We start from the raw sequence: 21,549 nt of genomic DNA on the forward strand, positions 1-21,549 counted from the left end.
CATATCTCAACACACATGATAACATGTGACTAAGTTATATCATAACTCAAAACTTTATAAAAATCACATCCTGTATTTAGTAACTAATTATTTTATTTCAATCGAATTTTCTTTACAATTTAAGTCAAAGTAATAATTATTGTTAGCCCAAACTAGGTGCTCATTGGTAATCATATAAAAGGTTACATTTAACAAAATGAATCTAATTCTAAGAAAAAAAAGAATCAAACCCTTTTTAGAAACCTGGAATGTAACACTAAAATTACTTCTTCTTTACTTTGTCCCTTCTTTTAGTTATATAATTAATTCTATATTGGAAGTTATTTATTATACTTTCTTATGTGTGTACATCTTTAAAAACAATAATTATCAAAATTAAACAACAACCATAAATCAGACTTTTTATTGTTTTAATATGCCAACTCTAATTTACGCATTTTGGGATTTTTCTTTTCAATTAAAATATTTATTCTATCTATGTATATATAAAGAATTAATTTTAATTAAAATTATAAATTCACTTTTACTAATAACTTAAAAAGAAAAATAAATTTAGTAGTTGGGCCTTACATTTTGGAATACAAATTACATCGTGTTTAACACAACGTCATTAAATTCATCATTTAACACTTTCATGTAATTATTGCAATATTATTGATTCAAAATTGCATTCGTTGGATTGTATCTTACTGATACTTACAAGGTATAAATACAAGATAATAAAGCATTTGTATAAAATTATATAAACATTTACACACAGTTAAATACAGACTTACGAAGTTACGCGACAACCTCTCAGTATCGTTTTCTACGTTCTCTTGAATTCTAGTTGAGTGTGTGTAAGTCAACTACGACACAATGAGTCAACACTCGACAAATTATGGGATTTCCAATATAATGTGTGTGTATATATATAATATCAAAATCTAAATAGCATTTTTCAATCTAAATATATATAAAAAACAGACGAGGACAAAAAAAGTGTGATCAACAAGATCTAAATCATTTGACTCGGACCCGGCGCAACAGACACCCATGCACAAAATTGACAACACCATCCATTCCGCCATGTCTTCAGATCATGCACACGTGTGACTCTCTATCTCTCTCTCTATATATATATTTATATATGTACACATTTAAATAACTCGTGCCTCCCTGTAGTCTGTAGTCTGTACACACACATATACTACATAATGCATGTATGTATAGCATGTGGATTGTGATAAGATCTTGTCCCCTTGGTTTTGTAGCTTGATATACTCGTGTGTATTTTTCTCTCTTGTCTTCATCAACACCCCCACATAATTAACTAACTTTTTTCCAAGTACCTCTCTCATGTACTTCATTTTTTTTTTTAGTTAAAGCTCTCTCATGTACTTCATTGTCTCCTCTCTACATCCATCTTTCATTACAAATCACCGATTTCATTTCTTTAGAGGAAGACATATATAATTAATGTGTAACATGCATGCTACATTCCAACCCATCAACATATATATATATATATATAATCGTGATTCTCAACCAATCTAGTAACATCTTGATAGTATACATGCCTAAGTACTAATCTATGAGTAGGGAACTTCAAATCCTCTACTATGATGCGGTGGTATTGTACTATAGCAGACGGATTTCAATTTACACACGTGTGACGGCTAGTCTAAGTCAGTACAACCACCACATCACTGGATAATTTAAGCACACATATATATATATATATATATGGGTAATTCAAGCATACATATATATGTGTAGGATATTATGCTATTGAGTCTTTCAACTTTACTACAACTTGACAAGTAGAGATGGAGACAAATAAGTACTCGTCAATTTGCCCTTTATCTGTTGGAATCTCCAGTAACAAAACAACCTAACTACATAGTAAATCCATAAAATGTGAAAAAGATAGATGAATAGTTAAGGTTTTGTTTACTTCGATGGTGCATTTAATAACGTTTTCGTTTATAATTTTTGTAGTCTTAAGAAAATAGAAAGATGATTTTGTTTTTTTGAGTGAAAATAAAAAATAAAGATGATATTTATTAACACTTGTTGTTGTCACAAATTTGAAAATATAAAACAATAACTGTGCTTAGTAATATAATATATTTGTTACAAAATGTACATAATATTCATTAATTTTTTATTTTATTTTTATTTTTTTCATTTCTGTTTTATTTTTTTCTTGACAAGAATTTTAGAAATTAGTGATTAGAGGGGAGGTGAGGGAAAGAATAGATGACTTGAACACGAACTCTCGGATACAGGGAGTAACTCAACAACTCAGGCACGACACTTGCTTCCATTAATATCAAAAAATCATAAATCTAGAAAATCTAATTTAAAATTATAAATCTTAAAAATACTCAATACATTATAAGTACAAAATTAGATATACCAAGGCAAAAATATTCCCACCAATTATGTATATAAATACATGTATATGCATGATGTATATATTTATTATGTGATATATAATATATTTAGCATATGATAATTTATTATGAATAAAAAATATTAAATAATATATCATATATATATATATATATTTTTCCTAGTTGGTACTCACACACACATGTCTTCACTGATGCTTGAACCCCTAACCTCTCTTTGAGAAGTAAGAGCTTAGTACCGCTAGGCCTGGCCTGTTGGTAATTAATTATAATTTAATATTTACATATAATATAATATAGATATGATATATAATAATATAAAATATCTACTGCTTTATAATTTAATAACATTATATTCTATATCAAAAATTATTTTGTCACAAAAAATAATTTACATTATTATTTAATATATTATATATTAAAATATATTTTTATCAAATAAAAAATAATATACAATATTTAATTTATTCTATATTTAAAATATATATTTTTATTAACATTTAATATGCAACTTAGTATATAACACAAATAATATGAGTTTTACTTGAAATGAATAGTTCCTGTGCAGTAACATTAGTGAAAACGCTTATGCGCTACAGTGCCGAAAATATAAGAAATATCATTTTAATGTTTTCTTTTTTCTTCACAAAAATTGAAAATATTTTCTATTATAGAAAAACAAAAACATTTTATTAAACGCAATTTTTGTTTTCGTTTTGTTTTTTTAAAGGTTAACAACAGGAAGTAAAATAAAAATTCTCGTTACTTAAACGCGTTTTTGTTTTTTTTTACCTCACTCATGTACTTCATTGTCTCCTCTCTACATCGATCTTTCATAACAAAACACCGACTTCATTTCTTTAGAGGAGAGACATAAATAATTAATGTGTAACATGCATGCTACATTCAATCCATCAACATATATATATATATATATATATATATATATATATAATCTCATAATTCTCAAACAATCTAGTAATATTTTAATAGTATACATGCCTAATTACTGATCTATGAGTAGGGAACATCAAATCCTCTACTGTAATGCAGTGATATTGTATTGTATTAAATGAATTTCAGTTCACACACGTACGACACAGATGAAATTTGTCTGAGTCATTACAACATGGCACCACAGTATGTGGGTAATTCAAGTACATATATATATATATATATATATATATATATATATGTGGGGTTTCCAAGCATATTGAATTACCCGGCCATATATATATATATATATATACAGAGGATATTATGCTATTGAGTCTTTCAACCTTACTACAACTTGACAAGTAAAGATGAAGACAAGTAAGTACTTGTCATCGATCAGTACCGAAAGGTGAAAAGATTGGTATGTACATAAGCAATTTGCCCTTTATATGTTGGAATCTCCATTAACAAAACAACGTGTATAACGTAGTAAATCCATAAAATGTGAAAAGATAGATGAATAGTTAAGGTTTTGTTTGCTTCATATATAAACATCAAGTGTTTTTGTTTTTTTTCGTAGTAAATCCATAAAATGTGAAAAGATAGATGAATAGTGAAGGTTTTGTTTGCTTCAATATATAAACATCAAGTGTTTTTGTTTTTTTTTCCCTGTCAACTAGGTCGATATTTTTAATACAATGCTGGTGGGGATTCGCACAATCTCACATTTATACGTCACGAGATTCCATACAACTCACATCTGGACCAAAAAGTATATAATAATTAACACCGAAACCAACAATTTATTATTTTTTTAAAAAAATCTAGGTAAAGGTAAATTTGTAGGTGCTGATAAAAATACTTACACAACAAAGAGATATATTTTCTCTGTCTCTTTTTAAATGTTGCGTTCGGAATCCGTGACTCACAATAACAATGTGAGTCACGGTTTCGAACGCGACATTTAAAGTGGAAGAAAGATAGTAATAATTAAATATTTTATTATTTTACCAAGGTTGTTCCATGATTTCCATCCACCTATTTTTCCACTAAATCCATTACGCACACATTTCTACCATACACATATATACACACACATATATACACACACATACACGATTGACATGAAATTCTGGTCATATATGTGTGTGTATATATATATCGGGTATATCTTGAAAATGCTGAGGAGGAGGTGGAACTTCAGAAACTTTGTTGAATCCCATGCATGGAATATATTGTGAGTGCGTGTGGTGTAGCTTCAAGGTTACTACATGCATGTTAGGCACGTGTCACGCATGCGGGGGCGGCGGACCATGACTCTATATATGACCCTCGTGTGCAACTTCGGTTTTATATAGTGTGATTTTTTAATTTACGTTTTGCATAACATTTTTAATGAAGCTGCTTTGTCCACTATTTTTAATTAATTCTGGATCCATTTTATAGAATTTGACCAAATCATATATAGTTGTAATCTTTGATTTGGTTCGTTGTTTGACTCATAAGACCTCCTGGGTCACACGAACTCCACAGCTGGTGGTGTACGTGTGTGTGTGTATATATATATATTATATGTGTCGGCTGTGGTCACGTGGCTTAGTTGTAAAGTTGGTAGATTTTTTTATTATTATTATTTTTGATTGGCACCAGGAACTCTTGTAAACCGGGCCCTTTCGAAATCCACTCTAAGTTACAAATCTGAAAATGCTATCGACGGCCCCATATCTCAGCACCAATTTCAGTCAGGAAATATAATAGGAATGGATGAGCTTGAACCTGTAACATATGATATCCCAGGCTGTTGCCTTACCAACTCTACTAAGTCTCTGGGACAGCTTGGTAGATTTTTCAACTCATGGTAAGCCTTTATTTTGTTTTTTTACTGAAAAGCCTCTGAAGTTGGATAATTCTAAACATTTAGAATTATCGAATTGACTTAAATTTAAAATTTTTTTAAAAAAATAGTATAAATTTAAATAAATTCGTGATCGATATATATTAATGAGATGATAATAAGTGAGATGATCAAACGTTTAATTTTACTAAGGTTTTAGCATGATCAATGGTGCTGATTAGTCTTCGACTCTCCATAGAGCGAGATTTATACATATATTAATGTTATATGAAATGTCAAGAAAAACAAAATCTGACATTTATTTTCTTTTAATAAGTAAATGACATACATATTGTTATTTCCTGATAAAATCTTGAACTCTCAAACTTTTATTTGAAACGAAAATAAATTCTTAGCTGAGACAAATCCTTGGTGGTAAACAAATTGTGCCACGTTAACTTATTTAAACTACTACTGTGTGATACAATGATAGCTAGAGAGTGAAATATTCAATATTATTACATGGTTCGAAATGACGGTATATGACTGACTAACATCATGATATATATATATATATAGTCCCGCACCGGGTAAAAATTTCTTCTGATGATGTTGACCTACTTGCGCGACCGAATGTGATTTACCGAAACCTATTCCGAAATACGTAGAAATTTTTTTTACCGCCAACTGGATGATGTTGACCTATTTAGGCATTTATGATGTGTGGAGAGAGGAATGGCCGGTAGAGAGAGAAAGTACAGCCTCCATTCTATTCTCTCTCTCTCTCTCTCTCTCTCTCTATATATATATATATATGAGCAGATAGATACATATGGCTGCAAATGCGCTGGGAGGTTCTGAGCAGGAAATAGCAGGCGAAGTTTCTTTACCTCGTTTTCTAATGGGTTGTTGATGAGTTGTAACATTGCCGACACTACCGAAGAGTTACTCGTTGGACACTGTAGTGTGATTGTGACTTTCTTGGAACCTTCCTTGTCATCCATTGCGTTTGTGGGTCAACTTTTAATTGGCTTCTCTTAATTTCGTGGAACTTCTTCTCCTTTAGCCTATTCAACAAATTGTTCCAAGGGCTTAAAAATCTATACCATTTGTCCCAAAATTCACACACCCCACTCCAAGTCCTTGAATGTGGCTACCATTTTTTTAATATATATTTGGCATCGTAGCTTCCAATTTTGCATTGGATTGAAAGCATTCAATAACATGTAAACACATTATGTGACATTTAGCCGATCAAGTTTCGTTTGTTTGAACATAAAATATTTTTTTTTAAAAAATATATATATTTTTAAGTAAACTATATATATATATATATATATATATATATATATATATATATATATATTATTTTTTGATATTTGTCAAAGGTTTAGGTTGAGGTCGAGTCCATCGAATGAAATGTGTAAAATTGCCTACCGAAAATTGATAAATAAATTATTTTTGTTAAGTTTTAATATATTTTTTCTTCGTAAATATTTTACAATAACCAATTACCAAAAAATACAAAAAATATTTTACGCTCAAACAAATGGAGCCTCAGTGGTAATTTCTTTTTTTTTCTTTTTAAGTAAAAATTCAAGAATTCAAGTCTGCATGGGGACAATGCTCAATGTAGTCATCTTTCACATTTTTGTTTGAACAATAAAAAATAATAATTATATGCATTATAATGAGATAGAGGTATTTAATTGCTCAATTGTTCACATAATATCTTATTTTTTATAAAGTCAACCCGAATTTTGTGTGTTTTGGTTTATTTCTAGTCTTAATTAATAAATTATTACATAGTTCCGGACCAATTACTAGTTGACATGCAAGCAAATGTGTCGACTTTATGTCAACTTTATTCGATTTTTTTTATAAAAGATATTCGGTACGTTGGGCATACCAAGCCCAACCAATGGAAATACACTATTTTATGAAATTGGTCCAATCTATTTTTAAAAACGGCTCTCAACTAATTACAATGATGATTTTCATTGGTGGAGTATACCAATGACTTGGTATGACTGCCGCACCCAATATCTACTCTTTTTTACTTACCGTATTAACTAGTGATTGGTTGGGACCACTGCCTGTGCCTAGGCGGTCACCTAGGGCTAAGGCCTCAAATTTAGAAAATGGGCAAAAAAGAAACACACACACACACGCACACACAAAAACAAAATGTCTCGCATTTGAAAGTTCGACCTACAGTCTCACATAAATTTGAAAATATCATGGCCCCGTTTCTCCTCCTAACCTCCTCCTTTTTTTAGTTAAGGTCCTAACCTCACCTTCGCTTCTTTCGTATTGTAATGTAAATCCAAAGATCCATCTTTTCAGTAGTTCATGGAACCTTGCGGAGGACGTGGCCCATAACTCATAAGTACAGATAACACAACGTCACAACCTTAGTAGGCCCAGCATCTTCATGTGACATTCTGGCCCATCTACGTACATGAGACAACCGGAATTCCTTGTTTGGTTGGTTATTCTTTAGCATACTGGCCTTCAAGTCCTAGAGACCTTTCAAACCGTGTTCAAACTCTTGCAATCAAACCAAATGCTTTGAAGTTTAATTTAAAGTACAACAGCACAATAACAATATCACTTTGTATTACTATTTTGCACTGGGCCAAGAATTTAGTGATGTTATGGGTCAGCCCGTGAACTATTAAAAGTGTAAACAGCCCAGAGAAAAAACGGGCCCATAATAAATGAGCCCAATTATCAATGTTTGGGCTTGTCTAGTGAGGGGTCATTCATTACAACAAGTTCATAGCAGAAAATTTTCAGCGCCTGGAGTTGATTTACATTCTTGCAGCATTAAGGTTGTCCAAATTCTTTTTTATTCTATAATTGTTAGAAAAAGATCACTATAGGCTATAGCACTTCAAATTATCAACATTTCTTCACTTATATGATTTAATAATCCACTTGTCTAGTAGGAGTCATACCGGGACTTAGTATATTTCATCTTATTTTAAAGTGGAAGGTAGAAGATTTGACCATTTTCCAAATACATTGTGGGAGTTAATTTCCAGGAAAATATAGTCATTGGTCGGGATAAAAAATAAATAAATGGCACAAAATTAAGCAATAATTTGAACATATCGAAAAGTAGTAAAACATGTTAATGTAAATAGTAACCTTATTAAAGATTTCATCATGACTTTAATAAAAGTTGCAAAAATGAATCGAGGTTTATTCATGAACAATTCCATCTCTATCCATTATGTATTTAGATGTGAGTTGCGCTTTGCGTAGTGTGGGCGAAAAGGTTTGATTTAAAATAAAATTTAGAGCCGGTGAATATGTGAAACTTGTTCCTTTATCTGATTTTTTATTATTTTAAATTTTTTTTAAAACTCAAATTAAATTAATACACAAAGCAAGTAAATAAAGCAAAGTTTGAAAGTGATAAAGGGAGATTTTAGCATGGAAACCTTTTCGAGAAAAAAACTACAAAGACTCTGTTGTCTCGAGCGAAACAATCCACTTTACCAATAACTGGTTATTGAAAGCCTTATACTCGTGACACATCGTCCCCTTACTTGCGAACTTCAGGCTTAGTCCCCAATTATTGTAAAAAGTTTGCTTGAAAAACACGAATGCTCTGCGAACACTATATCTCCTTCATGATACGATTGAATCCTTTTTTCAGCAATATTTAGATCGATGAAGTAAAAACACATGCTTTTAAACGGAATCAATTGAATATTCAATAAATTTGAACTCTGGTCATATAGAAAATGACATCCTAATTTACTCAAATAGATAGTGTGTGCTCTCAAAAAATATTCTGAATAATTGAAATAGTTTTCTGTGAAAAAATACTCTCAGACAGTTTCCCAATTGTAAAAATATTAATATCAAAACTCTGTAATTAATCATGAGAAAAAAAAAAAAAAAGAGAGTATTTATAGATGTTAAATAGTCCATTTACAACTTAGAAAACAAGTCAAAAATGTACAAGAATGTCCCTAAAAAATCTGACAAAAAAGACAATTCAATTTGACTAAAATAACACTTTCTTTTTTGAAATCCTAGAAACGTGACCGCTTGAAAAAAGTGCGATTAGTCGGACTTTGACAGATTATAATTATTATACTTTAAACAACCTGTTCAGACCAAGTGCAACTAGTTGGAAATTTTACAACCGGGTTGACTTCTCCATGTTGTAGTTTTACACAAAAACTTAATTGCAATCTTGCGCCAACTTTCAAATATAGAAGTTCAATGTGTCCTCTCACTCAACATACATTCTCTAAATGATGTTCTCGTCGAATCGAAGTATTGACTGCACATTGTTTGTATTTATTGTTTTGCTTCCAACATCAAGACTGAAGATTAATAAAAAAATACGACTCCATCAGACACATCTTGAAATCAAAATTAACCAATATAAAATTAAGCTCCTCACATTAGATACTCAAAATTGTGTTCATTCATTTAGCAACAGTTTTAGCACAACATTGGATGAAAACATAAAAAGTGCAAACCTTACTTTGACTAAATAATCCCATCCACTCTCCCTCATCATTTGCCATCGGTACTTACATACTTTGTAAAACAATCACAATATCTTGATATTTTATTTGAAGTGCCTTCAACAATTTATCTTTGGCAGTACTTATAAGTTGTACCGTTGATAGATATGATATTGATGAGATTGATGTGTGTTTGTGATAGACTTATTGAGATAACTAATAAGCTAGTCTCTTTGATATTTTAAGTCATTGTTTGATATGGCTATGTGTTAATGAAGTTAGCTGACTAATTAATTCAGACTCGTTTATGTTGTGTCATTGTTAGTCATGGCTTTGTTGATGATATTATACTTATATGTATTTACCCTGATACGAGCTTAAGGTCTTAGGATCGGTGGTCAGGACTGAGACGTATATTGTCGGAAACGAGTAGATTGTATAGGTGACTGGTGGGCGTGCCCTGGTAGTATAGGGGACTTTTGACCACTTTGTGTGTGATTTTTCAGATGATATTCTCTATCAGGTTAAGGCTGCCTTATACATAGAGGAAATTTTGTTAGTGTGTATATATGTATGACTATGTAGTTATTACGTGGGATGGATTGTTTATCGGTTATTATTATTATTTTTAATTAGGTTGTAGTAGAGATGACTTGCTCATGGAATTGACCCATCATTATTATATTTTTTAAGTCCACGTCAGTTTCAGATTTAAAAGTTGTTCGTACTGATCAGAGACAATTCTTCATTATTTTTATATTTTTCTCGACGCAGGACAACTATCCTTTATTATCGATATTAGATTCGAACTTATATACTTAGTTCAGATAATGAGATTTATTTAGGGGTCCATGATATATGGATTCCTGAATTGTATTTTGGAGGTTATTATTATTACTCCATTGAAATTGTTTTTGAAGAATTTATAGATGTGATTTATTTATTAATTATTATTTAGTTTTTCTTTAAGTGATTATTTATTATTTATTTATTTGTATTATGTGCTTGTTTATTATTAATTACTGAACAATCAGATGATGGAAACATAAGGGTAGGCATGGGAGCCGAGACTGTGCCATGCAAAAAGTCATTGCTGTTAACTATGGTGCTCAGTGGCAATGCTGGAGTCAAAATGAGTACAAGCATAGAGGTACACTGTACTCGTGGAGTATGCTGGAGAAAAGGGAAGTCCAAGAGAATAATGTACGATATGTGGATAACTTTGATTTTGGTGGAACAGGTAAAGGATTGATACACCTTGCCAGTGGAGGGCATGAAGAGGAGCATCAAGTCTAATGTCACAAGGAGTCATGCCAAGCAAAGGTGACCGAGCTACACGTCGAAGGCATTGGTTGTTGGGCACGGAGGAATGTTGCGAGCAACAAACCCCGTGCAAGGGAGGAATTGCAAAGACAACTCACATGCAAATGAGACATATGACAGGAGTATTTCGTCAAGTGGAAGGGGTTTCTAAACGAGTTTGCAGACGAGTGTTGAAACAACGACGAGATCATCCCATGAATTAGATAAGGGAGAATGTCATGCCTCACCAATTTGCAGGAAAGTTCCACCACATAAGTGACATGTGAGCACTGAGGAGGACTTTGCATGACATGGGTAGGGAGGGGAGTTCTAGAGTTTTTCAAATTAATGAGGAGTATTGTAGGAAAAGTTGGAAGATTATAAGACGTTAAAAAATTTGTGGCATGTAGCACATTGCTGAACATTCTTAAAAAATAAGAGTAGTGTTAAGGCAATTTATACACGTGTCAATCAGTGAGTGCAAGTCTGTATACGCGGATCTAGCCAACGGGACGAATACGGTTGTAAATCAAGAACAAAACATACGACTTCTAGTCCTCACATTTGAAATAGCATAAGATAGCATTTAATTTTATAAAAATTAAGAGCGGGAGCGCACAATAGCATTTATTGGGAAAATTTGTATATAGGCGGGCATAAATTTCAGCCGAAATATATCGCTCCATCTAAAACCGACACTTATATGTGATACTAAAAAAGTGAAAAGCATATGCTTTGTTTTTCCCCAATCTACCCTCTCTCCCACTCATCGTCTCTCTCTCATGGAGAACCAGAAGCGCCATGAACAGCAAACTACCTCCATGAGAAAGAACTTGAAGCGAAAATTGGAACAAGACTTCGAGGAAGATCGCCAGATCGTCTCTCTCTCACCTCTTGACGCTCATCAACATCTTGTTCGCGAGATTACTACGCAGCTGAACGTCCTCGACTCCATTTTCTCGTGGATCGAAGCAGATCGAGCCTCCTCCAAGCGCGCAATTCATGTCCTCTCTGAACTCGCCAAGAACGGTAACACAATTGCTCATTTCTTTCACTCGAATTTCGTATTTCATTTTCACTCTCTCTCTTTCGTTTTTGTGATTCGTAGCAGCAAGTCGTGCAGTTCTTGTGTTTCAATTGATAGATTTGCGTGCATGCAGAGGAAATTGTAAATTTGATTGTTGATTGCGGAGCAGTTCCGGCTCTGGTGAGGCATCTTCAAGAACCGCCACCGTCGAGGGAAGGCGACAGTGGTTCGAAGCCGTATGAGCATGAGGTCGAGAAAGGAAGCGCTTTCACGCTTGGACTCCTCGCCGTAAAAGTAATTGCTGTGTACTAATTTTTTCTTTTGGCGTTTATATTTAATTTCTGCAGTGTTTTTAATTGAACTTATTTATGCAAATCTGGTTGATTGGTGTTTATAGTCGCACACAATTGTTTGATTATTTACAAAGACTTGATTGCATGTTTGAAGATGGGTTTCTTTCATTTCTTGTACTGGCTGTGATGCACCGCATGTGAATCATAAGAAAATGTATGGCACGAAGATGATTTTTGAAGTTCAAACTTGTCAAGATTAATATTAAGATCACAGTTAAATTTGTGACTATATGTTGGATTCTATCTACTCTGTTGTGCATACTTAATTTATGGGATCATTTATTAACCTTCTGGGTTGTTATACTTGCTTTAGATTCTATTACTGTGAAAAATTGATTCCACTAGAAGACATGTTTTCAACCTATATAAATTTGTAGTTTTATATTATATGTGTGTGTGTTTTGGGGGTGTTTGTGCAAGTGGTTAGGACATCAAGCGTTATTGAATTGTTGGTAAATCTTTTTGATTAAGGATATTGATAGGTTTGCCGCCGGATGGTGGAAGAAAAAAAAAATATTTAAGGGGATATTTTTAATTGTTGTTGTAGATACAAAAACTGTTATTATGCTACTGTAGGTTGTTTGGAGAGTATTAATCCACTGAAGTTAATTAACTGTTATTTCATTTTTATATGTGATATGGTGGTGTGATATCGAATTGAACAGGTAGTAAGTAGTCATTAACATTATTTTTGGATTTTGAATATGTCAACTTCTCCTGTCAGGTAGAGTTATATTTTTAATCAAAGGTATGCCTGTCAGCCACCATTTGGTTCTAAGTTAAAGAGGTTAATAAATGGCACAACGGTATAACTTCTTATGTTTCATTCCCTATTTTAAAATTTTAATTGCACAATAGTGATTTCCTGGTTACTCTGGCAGTAAACAGATTGGTTTTTTTTTTTTGCTTTTGTTTCTATCCCATTTTTGGTATGATTACTATTTCAACAACAATAATATTCGAAGCAGTTAGCGAAGTACCATATTTGAGAAGAACAAGGGAGTTATAATTAATGGCTGGTTGATGGATCTCATGTTATTTCTTGCTGGATAAGGGTAGTTTTGGATCTACTATGTTCATTATTGTGGGAGGCATTTATTTCAACGGTTTTTTTGGTTATCCATTAGGCAAATCTCTTGTGATTGCTGTAATCATTGTCTTGACTAAATTGTCAATTTTGGAGCTGCCCATTCAGACATTTTACTTATGTGAACTGCCTCCTGTTTGTTGAACAGCCGGAGCATCAGCAACTCATAGTGGATGCTGGAGCTTTGCCTCATCTTGTGAATCTGTTAAAAAGGCACAAGGATGGTCAAAACTCCCGAGCAGTCAATGGTGTTATCAGGAGAGCAGCTGATGCGATCACTAACCTTGCTCACGAGAACAGCAGCATTAAAACCCGTGTTAGGTTTGCTTATTTGAATCCTTCGGAATTTCATGTCGAGTATGATAGCTCTATTTTAAAATTTTGGTTGCACATTCAGGATTGAAGGTGGCATCCCACCCCTTGTTGAATTGCTTGAGTTCGTTGATATGAAGGTGCAGCGAGCAGCTGCAGGGGCCTTGCGAACTCTTGCCTTTAAAAATGATGAAAACAAAAATCAGGTTGATGGGGTTTTTCTGCTTGATGTAATTCTTTAGGGTTTTAAATTCATTTATCAGTTTTAGTACAATTGATGTTTTAAAATTTAAAAATTTACAGATTGTGGAATGCAACGCTCTGCCTACTCTTGTTCTAATGCTTCGATCTGAGAATACTGCCATACATTATGAAGCGGTTGGCGCTCTTAACTCTTTTACTAACCGTTATTCACATCTTATCTTCTGCATTTCATCTTGCCAATCACATTAGCTGACCTTTAAAGGGGCTTCTCAGGTTGGTGTGATTGGTAATCTTGTCCACTCATCCCCAAACATTAAGAAAGAAGTTCTTCTCGCTGGAGCGTTACAGCCTGTTATTGGATTACTCAGGTACTACTGCATTTAACGTTTGCTCAGTTTGATAGTGTTCACTCGCTTATGTTTTGCAAAGTTTTTCTCTTTGTTAGTTTTTTGCTGCATGCTGTTATCTTACCAAAATTCAAATCTCAATTTGCTTTCCCACTCCCCTTATCTTTCCTCTCAAATTTTGAAAACCTGTTAATTTTTTTATTTTATACTTTGTTACAGTTCCTGTTGTTCAGAGAGCCAAAGGGAAGCAGCTTTATTACTTGGGCAATTTGCTGCAACTGATTCAGATTGCAAGGTGGATTGAAATATTCATTCCATATTTTGAACTAGGTTTCTTCCTTCTCAGTATGTCAAGCTAAAATTATCAACTTTTTAGCATCAAGAAGTATCATGCTGGCTGGTTCACCTCGCCCATTCTCCCATTCCTGTTTTATTATCACATATCTTTGATTACATATAGAGGTGATGTTTGTGCAGGTGCACATTGTTCAAAGAGGTGCTGTCCCACCATTACTTGAGATGCTTCAATCTCCAGATACACAGCTAAAGGAAATGTCAGCTTTTGCACTAGGGAGGTTGGCACAGGTTATTATTATTTAATTATCTAGTGGAGTGTGCATTTTAGATTTCTCTGTAGTTGGCTTCAAACCACTGTTTTAACCCCTTGTGTTCTGCAATAGTATAGGCAAGGTTTTAAGTAACCATGCCTGTGCCATAATGGTATAATTTGCTGCCTTGTGGTATAATAGACTTAGGTTATAAATAGGCTACTTGAATTTTTTATTTTTTCCTATTCCATCTCCCCCACGCATGTTTAATACCAAAAGCATTTGAATGCATTTGTGTAGTATTCCTTGAGATAAGATTTTGTAGAATGTCATGTTTGTTAATTTAACTATGGCAAGTGTCTTAAAGGCAAGTTTCTTATTATTAATCTCGTTCTTTAAAGATCTTAATGTGTATATTTTCCCTTTAAATTGGTAGTAAATTCTGTGAGGTGTGTTTTTCCAGTTTGCTGAGAACTTTTTATTTTCAGGATACACATAACCAAGCTGGAATTGCCCATGGTGGTGGTATTGTTCCATTATTGAAACTTCTCGATTCAAAAAATGGATCTCTGCAACATAATGCTGCATTTACTCTTTATGGCCTTGCAGATAATGAGGTATTTTTTTTTAATCCCCTGGATACTTGGTAAATGATTATTTGTATTTTAGTTTTATGTGCCGTTTTTATCTTTATTCATTGATCTGGTGGTTCTAGTGCAACTTACTAGAATTTCTTTTGTAGGACAATGTTGCAGATCTTATCAGTATTGGGGGTGTTCAGAAACTTCAAGATGGAGAATTCATTGTCCAAGTATTTTTTAAAATCCTTTTTTTATTTATTTTATTTTTTTATTTTGATAGTCCTTTCTAGATTATCCTTAATGTTATAACTATTTATTTGTCGTGGCTTTAGAGAGTTCACGACTTACTCTGCCGCACAGATTTCAGTACTCCATTTTCTGTACTGTTCTTACTGTATAAATTGGGTGATTTATTTGCAGCCAACTAGGGATTGTGTAGCCAAAACATTAAAAAGATTAGAGGAAAAGATCCGTGGACGAGTGAGTTTTCTGTTTCTTGTTTAATTTTATGTTTTTAGCATCTTTGGACTTTTAGTCCTTGTATTCACCCACAAATATCTATCTTATTACCTCAAGTAAAGACTACTAGTGAATATTTGAGGAAACAGTAAAGATATCATGATTAAATGTGTTTGACACTGGTACTTCACTACTTTTGAAGAGTTCATGTAACATAGGAGTCAATAAGAAAATTTTGAGATAACTATAAAGAGCTTGGTATCAGGCCCCTACTTCCCAAAGGGAGGTCAGGGGTTCAAGTCTTAGTGGAGGCATGTGTGTGTGAGTACCAACCAAGGAAAAAAATATATATAGAAAGAGCTCAATATCTTAAATTTTTGAGGTTCAAATTAGAGAAGGTTACTTGACTAGTTAGGGCATATATATTCACTCTTTGTGGTGTGGGCTAAATGAAAATTAAAATGGTTTACTTCATTTAATGAATTATGTATGATACCTTTTTCTAAGTTCAAAAAATATATATACACAAGGAAGGATACTGGAATGTGAATACAAAACAATAGTGAAAATATTTTGATTTTCTGAAACCTACACTGTTTTATTGTCTAGTTGGGTTTCAAATTACAGAAAGAATCTCTTTCTTTTTTCAGATCATGCTGTTCTATAAAGTGTGGGCCAAAATGAATAACTCATAATTTCATCAAATAAACTGCATGCACATGTACATTTAAAGTTTAAAAGTATGCAGGCATTAAGCTTTTGGAGCTCAGTGGAGTCACTAATGAGTAATGACTAATGAGAAAGGTGTTACCTGTTGACCAAGCCCTTCAGTGCTTTCTCTTGACAGGTGTTGAGCCATTTGTTGTACTTAATGCGAGCAGCAGAGAAGAGTATTCAAATAAGAGTTGCTTTGGCTCTTGCTCATCTTTGTTCACCCGATGATCAAAAAACAATTTTTATTGATAGCAATGGTAAAAGTTCGCATTCCATCACTGACCACGTTTTACCTTTTTGTTTAAGGATTTATTTTAGCAATTTCATTCAGGGATCTTGAAATCTCACAGCCTTGCTGCTACATGTACATTATTTTCTTAAAGGACTAGAGTTGCTTTTGGAGCTTCTTGAATCAACAAACCTAAAGCAGCAACGAGATGGTTCAGCAGCTTTGTACAAGTTGGCTAATAAGGCCACTTTACTGTCTCCCGTGGATGCAGCTCCTCCGTCACCAACTCCACAGGTCTGTCTTGATTTGATGTCTGAAAGGGTTGCAACAATCTACTTTTATTTCAGTTTTTGATGGTTGTTGGATGTATTATTCCTTAATTCTAGCTTCAGCCCTAGAGGGTATTTTTATGTTGATTATGTAAATTGTAGGAACTGCAGCTACCCCCAATATACACCCATACACTTTGGATGTGTTTTGACAGTAATTAATTTGAACAAGGACAAGGAAGTTAGAAGCTATATTTTAATCTCTTGGTACTTTTTTTATAATGAATATGAACTGTTGCAATGTTGAACCTTCAGTTAGGATAGTATGTTTTAATCAGCTGATGCTATTCCAGGTTTTGTTTACCTCAAAGTTATATTTATTTTTAAGTGTTGGACATTCTTGCGGTGTAAACTTTTGTTGCGTTCAGTACTTGTGTGCTGTGGCTTATATATTATATAATCTCTTTTTATGCACCAATTTTTTTTTTTTTTTTTTTTAATAAATAATATTTAATAATACATGAGGAATGAGGATACACATGATGGTCATGACGTACATGCAGCAATTGATCCATATTTTTTTTGTTCCAAACTTTTTAGGAGTTTTGGCTTATATCATTAGTTAGTTCACAGTGTGCAATACATAACCTATCATTGTTTATTGCCACTGGAAGTTCTTTTAAGGGGAGTTTGCGGTGCCTAGGAAGCATCTCAAGAATGATATTTTGATAACACATGCACCTCTCATATTATATATATTTCATGCTTCCATTATTTGTAAGCATATGTTCCTTCTAATGGAAGTGACATAGTTTGTCATCTTGTTCTTTTTCTTTAGATTTGAAATCTTTGTTGTTCACGTGAATGCATCTTTGATGGGTTTTATCATTGTCATTTTTGGCAGTACAGATACTTTACTAATTTGACTTTTATCATTGAAGCTATTGATATAGCATAACTATTTTTATTTCATTTAGTATGCTTAATTTTTGCATATCTTTTGCTGCAGGTATATTTGGGTGAACAATATGTAAACAATCCCACTCTATCTGATGTTACATTTTTAATTGAAGGTGGAATTTTGTACCCCCTTCTGAACAATTATATTTTTTCATGCATACCATTCTTTATTTTGATAGTTGTGTTTCTGTAGCTTACCAGTTATGTATTTCACTCATTAGGTAAACGGTTCTACGCCCACAGAATTTGTCTGCTTGCTTCTTCTGATGCATTTCGGGCAATGTTTGATGGTGGTTACAGGGTGAGTATGGATTCAACCCATTGGATCTTGCTTTTTGTTTCTCCTGTGGCATGTCTTTGTGGTTTCAGCCATCAATTCACACTTCTTTCCCATTCCTCTTTTTATTTATTTATTTAACTTGTTAGGAAATCAATGATTGTTGTGGAGTATATTAGGAGTTACATCTGCATGCGAACTTCAATAATGTTAGAAATATCCCTGCTTTATGATGGTCTAACTGATAATTGATTCTCACATGTATTTATATTGTACCCCGATTTTGGAAAGGCCGCAGCTGAATTTTTTTATTCTTGTTTATGGATATTTGTTCTATTTTTTATGAAAATTCTGAAAAAAAATTCATTGCAGGAGAAGGATGCCAAAGATATAGAGATTCCTAATATTAGATGGAATGTTTTTGAGTTGATGATGAGGTGCAAATTTCAGTCCTATTTCATTTGGTATAATAAAAATTGTAATGTGTCGTCAAATTGACGCCATACCTTTCTTTTTTCTCGTATTTTGGCAGATACATATACACTGGTTCAGTCGATGTCAATTTGGATATTGCGCAGGAGCTTCTCAGAGCCGCCGATCAGTATCTCTTGGAGGGGCTCAAGCGGCTCTGCGAGTATGCCATTGCACAGGTGAGTTAAGGAATTAGTTGAACTGTTATTTTTTCACATCCGTCACCAGTTTTCCTGATGATTTCTTGATTACCTATCTGAAGGATATTTCAGCGGAAAACATTTCACTCATGTACGAGTTATCAGAGGCTTTCAATGCTTTGTCATTAAGACATGCGTGCATCCTGTTTATTTTGGAGAAGTTTGACAAATTGAGTGCCATGCCATGGTATGTTATCTCCTTCCTTTTGGCTGCTCTCTCTCTCTCCCGTTACACTCCAACCAAAACCGGCATGCCTCGTCATAATTGGCTATTGTTTGGATACATACGCATTTCTTGACACAAGTTAACATAATTGATGTCTTTAAGTTGATTAGGAATCTGTACAAATGAACAGGTTGTCTATTGTACCATACGTTCTCTCTATCGGTTTTGATCTTCTAACTAATCAAATGAACTTGTGGTGATATTCAGGTACCCTTTTCTGATTCAGCGAACTTTGCCGGAGATACGTAATTACTTTGGAAGACTGCTTACTAGGCCCGTACAAGTTGACTTGCGGCTTTAGACTGTTGGATCTTAGTTTTGTCGTGGATTAGTCTCGGTTTCACCATTGATTGGTATGACACAGTTTTACTGAATGTACAGATAGTTGTAGTCCCGTCGTGGTTGGGCAAATGGATTGATCTGGAAGCTTTTTTTGTAATTCCTCACTTGATGCAAATTCCAGATTTTTGTGGCAGTTATTTTTGAATTGGTGGCATCTTCGAACGGTCTTTTTGATGGCATCATTGTGAATATTCCGAGTTGTATAATTTCAGTTGTCGTGCTAAACATTCCATTCATTCAAAATGGTTCTATTTCAAGTGATGGATTGATTCATTTGCTCCTTGTTACTCCCATGCAAAACACATTTAGAATCAAAATTTGGAAATTGAATCTTCAAAAACAAGTGTGCTCTGGAAAATCTTGAAGTTCTTGTTCTTAATAAAATGAGAAATATATATGTGTGTGTGTGTGTATGTGTGTGTGTGTGTCAACATCACTATGAAGTGATTGCTTTAGTAAATTTATTTTATAAACCCTTATTTGATTAACTATTTATGTATTTAAAGATTGCCCTTTAAATTAAAAATTTTCTTATTCCATATATATATATCATAATCACTACATAATTTATTTGAGTGGTACAAGGAAGATTTTTTTAAATGAATACTTGAAGATACATAAATATGTATTTTCAAGTATTCATTTCTTGATTATAGTTTCAGTATCTTTTAAATGCAAATTTAGTAATTTTTATTGAATAATTTCATTTCATTTCTATAATAAAAAATTTTCTTTTGCCAAAAGTGTGTTTGGTTCAGTTTTGTAAAGAATTTTCTTATAATTGAAAATTATAAACCATAAAAAATATGTTTGTTAGACAGTTTTCAAAATTGTCTTTTGAAAATTTAATTAAAAAATCTATATTTATGGAATTATCTTTTATAATTTTTTAAATATATACTATATATTTTGAATCATTTAAAATTGTAGGGTAAAGTACAAAGAGACCCCTTGAGGTTTGAGGAAAGGACAGACAGATGAAAGTTGGCTTGTTTTTGGACAAACACACCCCCTTGTGAAATTTGCCCTCCAAACAGAGCCTTAAATCAAGTGAAAAGTCCATTTTACCCTTCACTATTTTATTAATTTTAATTATAAAATATTTAAAACTTAAATGGCCAAAATACCCTTTTCATATATACTTACACACACACACACACACACACACACACACACACACACCAACAACCAGTCACCACCGCCCCCAATCTCCACCAACCCCCAACCTCCATAATCACCACCCACTAAAGAAGACGCCAAAAAGGAGCTCTGCCACTACCACCTCCTCGACCTCGCAGCCTCGGTTCGGGCGGCGAACTCGGCCTTGGACAAGCCGGGTTTGACCGGGATTGACAGAGACGTTCCCCACGCCGGCGTTTTTCATTCTTGACAGCGATAGAGAGTTGATGTTTGAGCCTGCAGGGAAGATTTGAGGATGAGATCGGTGCCGCCGCCACCACCACCCTCTTCTCTCTCATACACACGCGCACACACACACACATATATATCACCCCCTCATCTGTGCACATCACCATCCCCAATTCTCACCTTCGCATGGAGAAGGGCTCTAATTGGACTTAAAACGGACGGCAGAAGCGATGGGCACTTCAGCCTCCTCGGCCTTGCAGGTGACGGTCGCCGGACTGTGCTTATCTGAACCTTGTCGTCATCGGAGCTTGGTCCTCGCCGGATTGTTTTTGCTCATCGATCTCTTGTTGCTCGGTTTCTAAACTTCGCCACACTATTCTGTCCGTGGCCGCATCGTCATCGGAGCTTGGTCCTCGCCGGCAATTTCAGGGTTTCGCCGATGCTTCTGGGTTTCGCTGCCACTGTCACAGTCATCGCCGCCACCCCACTGTTGCAGTCATTGCCGATGCTTCTTCCTCTCTCTCCTCTTTACCTCATCTCTTCAACTATGGCCGCCCCTCTCTTCCCCCTCTCTCTACACCCACCACCGCGGCCACAACCACCATCCATCTGAT

The 21,549-nt window shown here is 33.8% G+C and overlaps 1 protein-coding gene across 1 annotated transcript; it reads left to right on the top strand.

Annotated features, from left to right (window-relative positions):
* Positions 1-11,636: 11,636 nt before the first annotated feature.
* LOC132306918 (ARM REPEAT PROTEIN INTERACTING WITH ABF2-like) lies at positions 11,637-19,840 on the top strand. The gene is made up of 19 exons (XM_059804518.1): positions 11,637-11,990; positions 12,122-12,282; positions 13,577-13,749; positions 13,826-13,946; positions 14,044-14,118; positions 14,218-14,312; positions 14,511-14,586; positions 14,769-14,876; positions 15,328-15,456; positions 15,582-15,650; positions 15,841-15,900; positions 16,727-16,850; positions 16,977-17,116; positions 18,101-18,164; positions 18,273-18,352; positions 18,701-18,765; positions 18,861-18,978; positions 19,062-19,186; positions 19,433-19,840. The coding sequence occupies exons 1-19, from the start codon at positions 11,744-11,746 to the stop codon at positions 19,524-19,526; spliced, it is 2,124 nt and encodes a 707-aa protein (XP_059660501.1). The 5' UTR covers positions 11,637-11,743; the 3' UTR covers positions 19,527-19,840.
* Positions 19,841-21,549: the final 1,709 nt, after the last annotated feature.

The sequence above is a fragment of the Cornus florida genome, unplaced genomic scaffold (assembly GCF_030987335.1).
Source record: "Cornus florida cultivar Cherokee Brave unplaced genomic scaffold, ASM3098733v1 CherokeeBrave_3.0.0_Hap2_Chr05, whole genome shotgun sequence".
NCBI classification, from domain to species: Eukaryota; Viridiplantae; Streptophyta; class Magnoliopsida; order Cornales; family Cornaceae; genus Cornus; species Cornus florida.

Bases quoted from the DNA above. Each gene is read 5' to 3' on its own strand.
- LOC132306918 (XM_059804518.1), top strand. From the start codon at position 11,744: ATGGAGAACCAGAAGCGCCATGAACAGCAAACTACCTCCATGAGAAAG. The intron at 13,947-14,043 runs GTTGATGGGGTT...AAAAATTTACAG, and splicing joins ATGATGAAAACAAAAATCAG to ATTGTGGAATGCAACGCTCT. The intron at 15,651-15,840 runs GTATTTTTTAAA...ATTTATTTGCAG, and splicing joins ATGGAGAATTCATTGTCCAA to CCAACTAGGGATTGTGTAGC.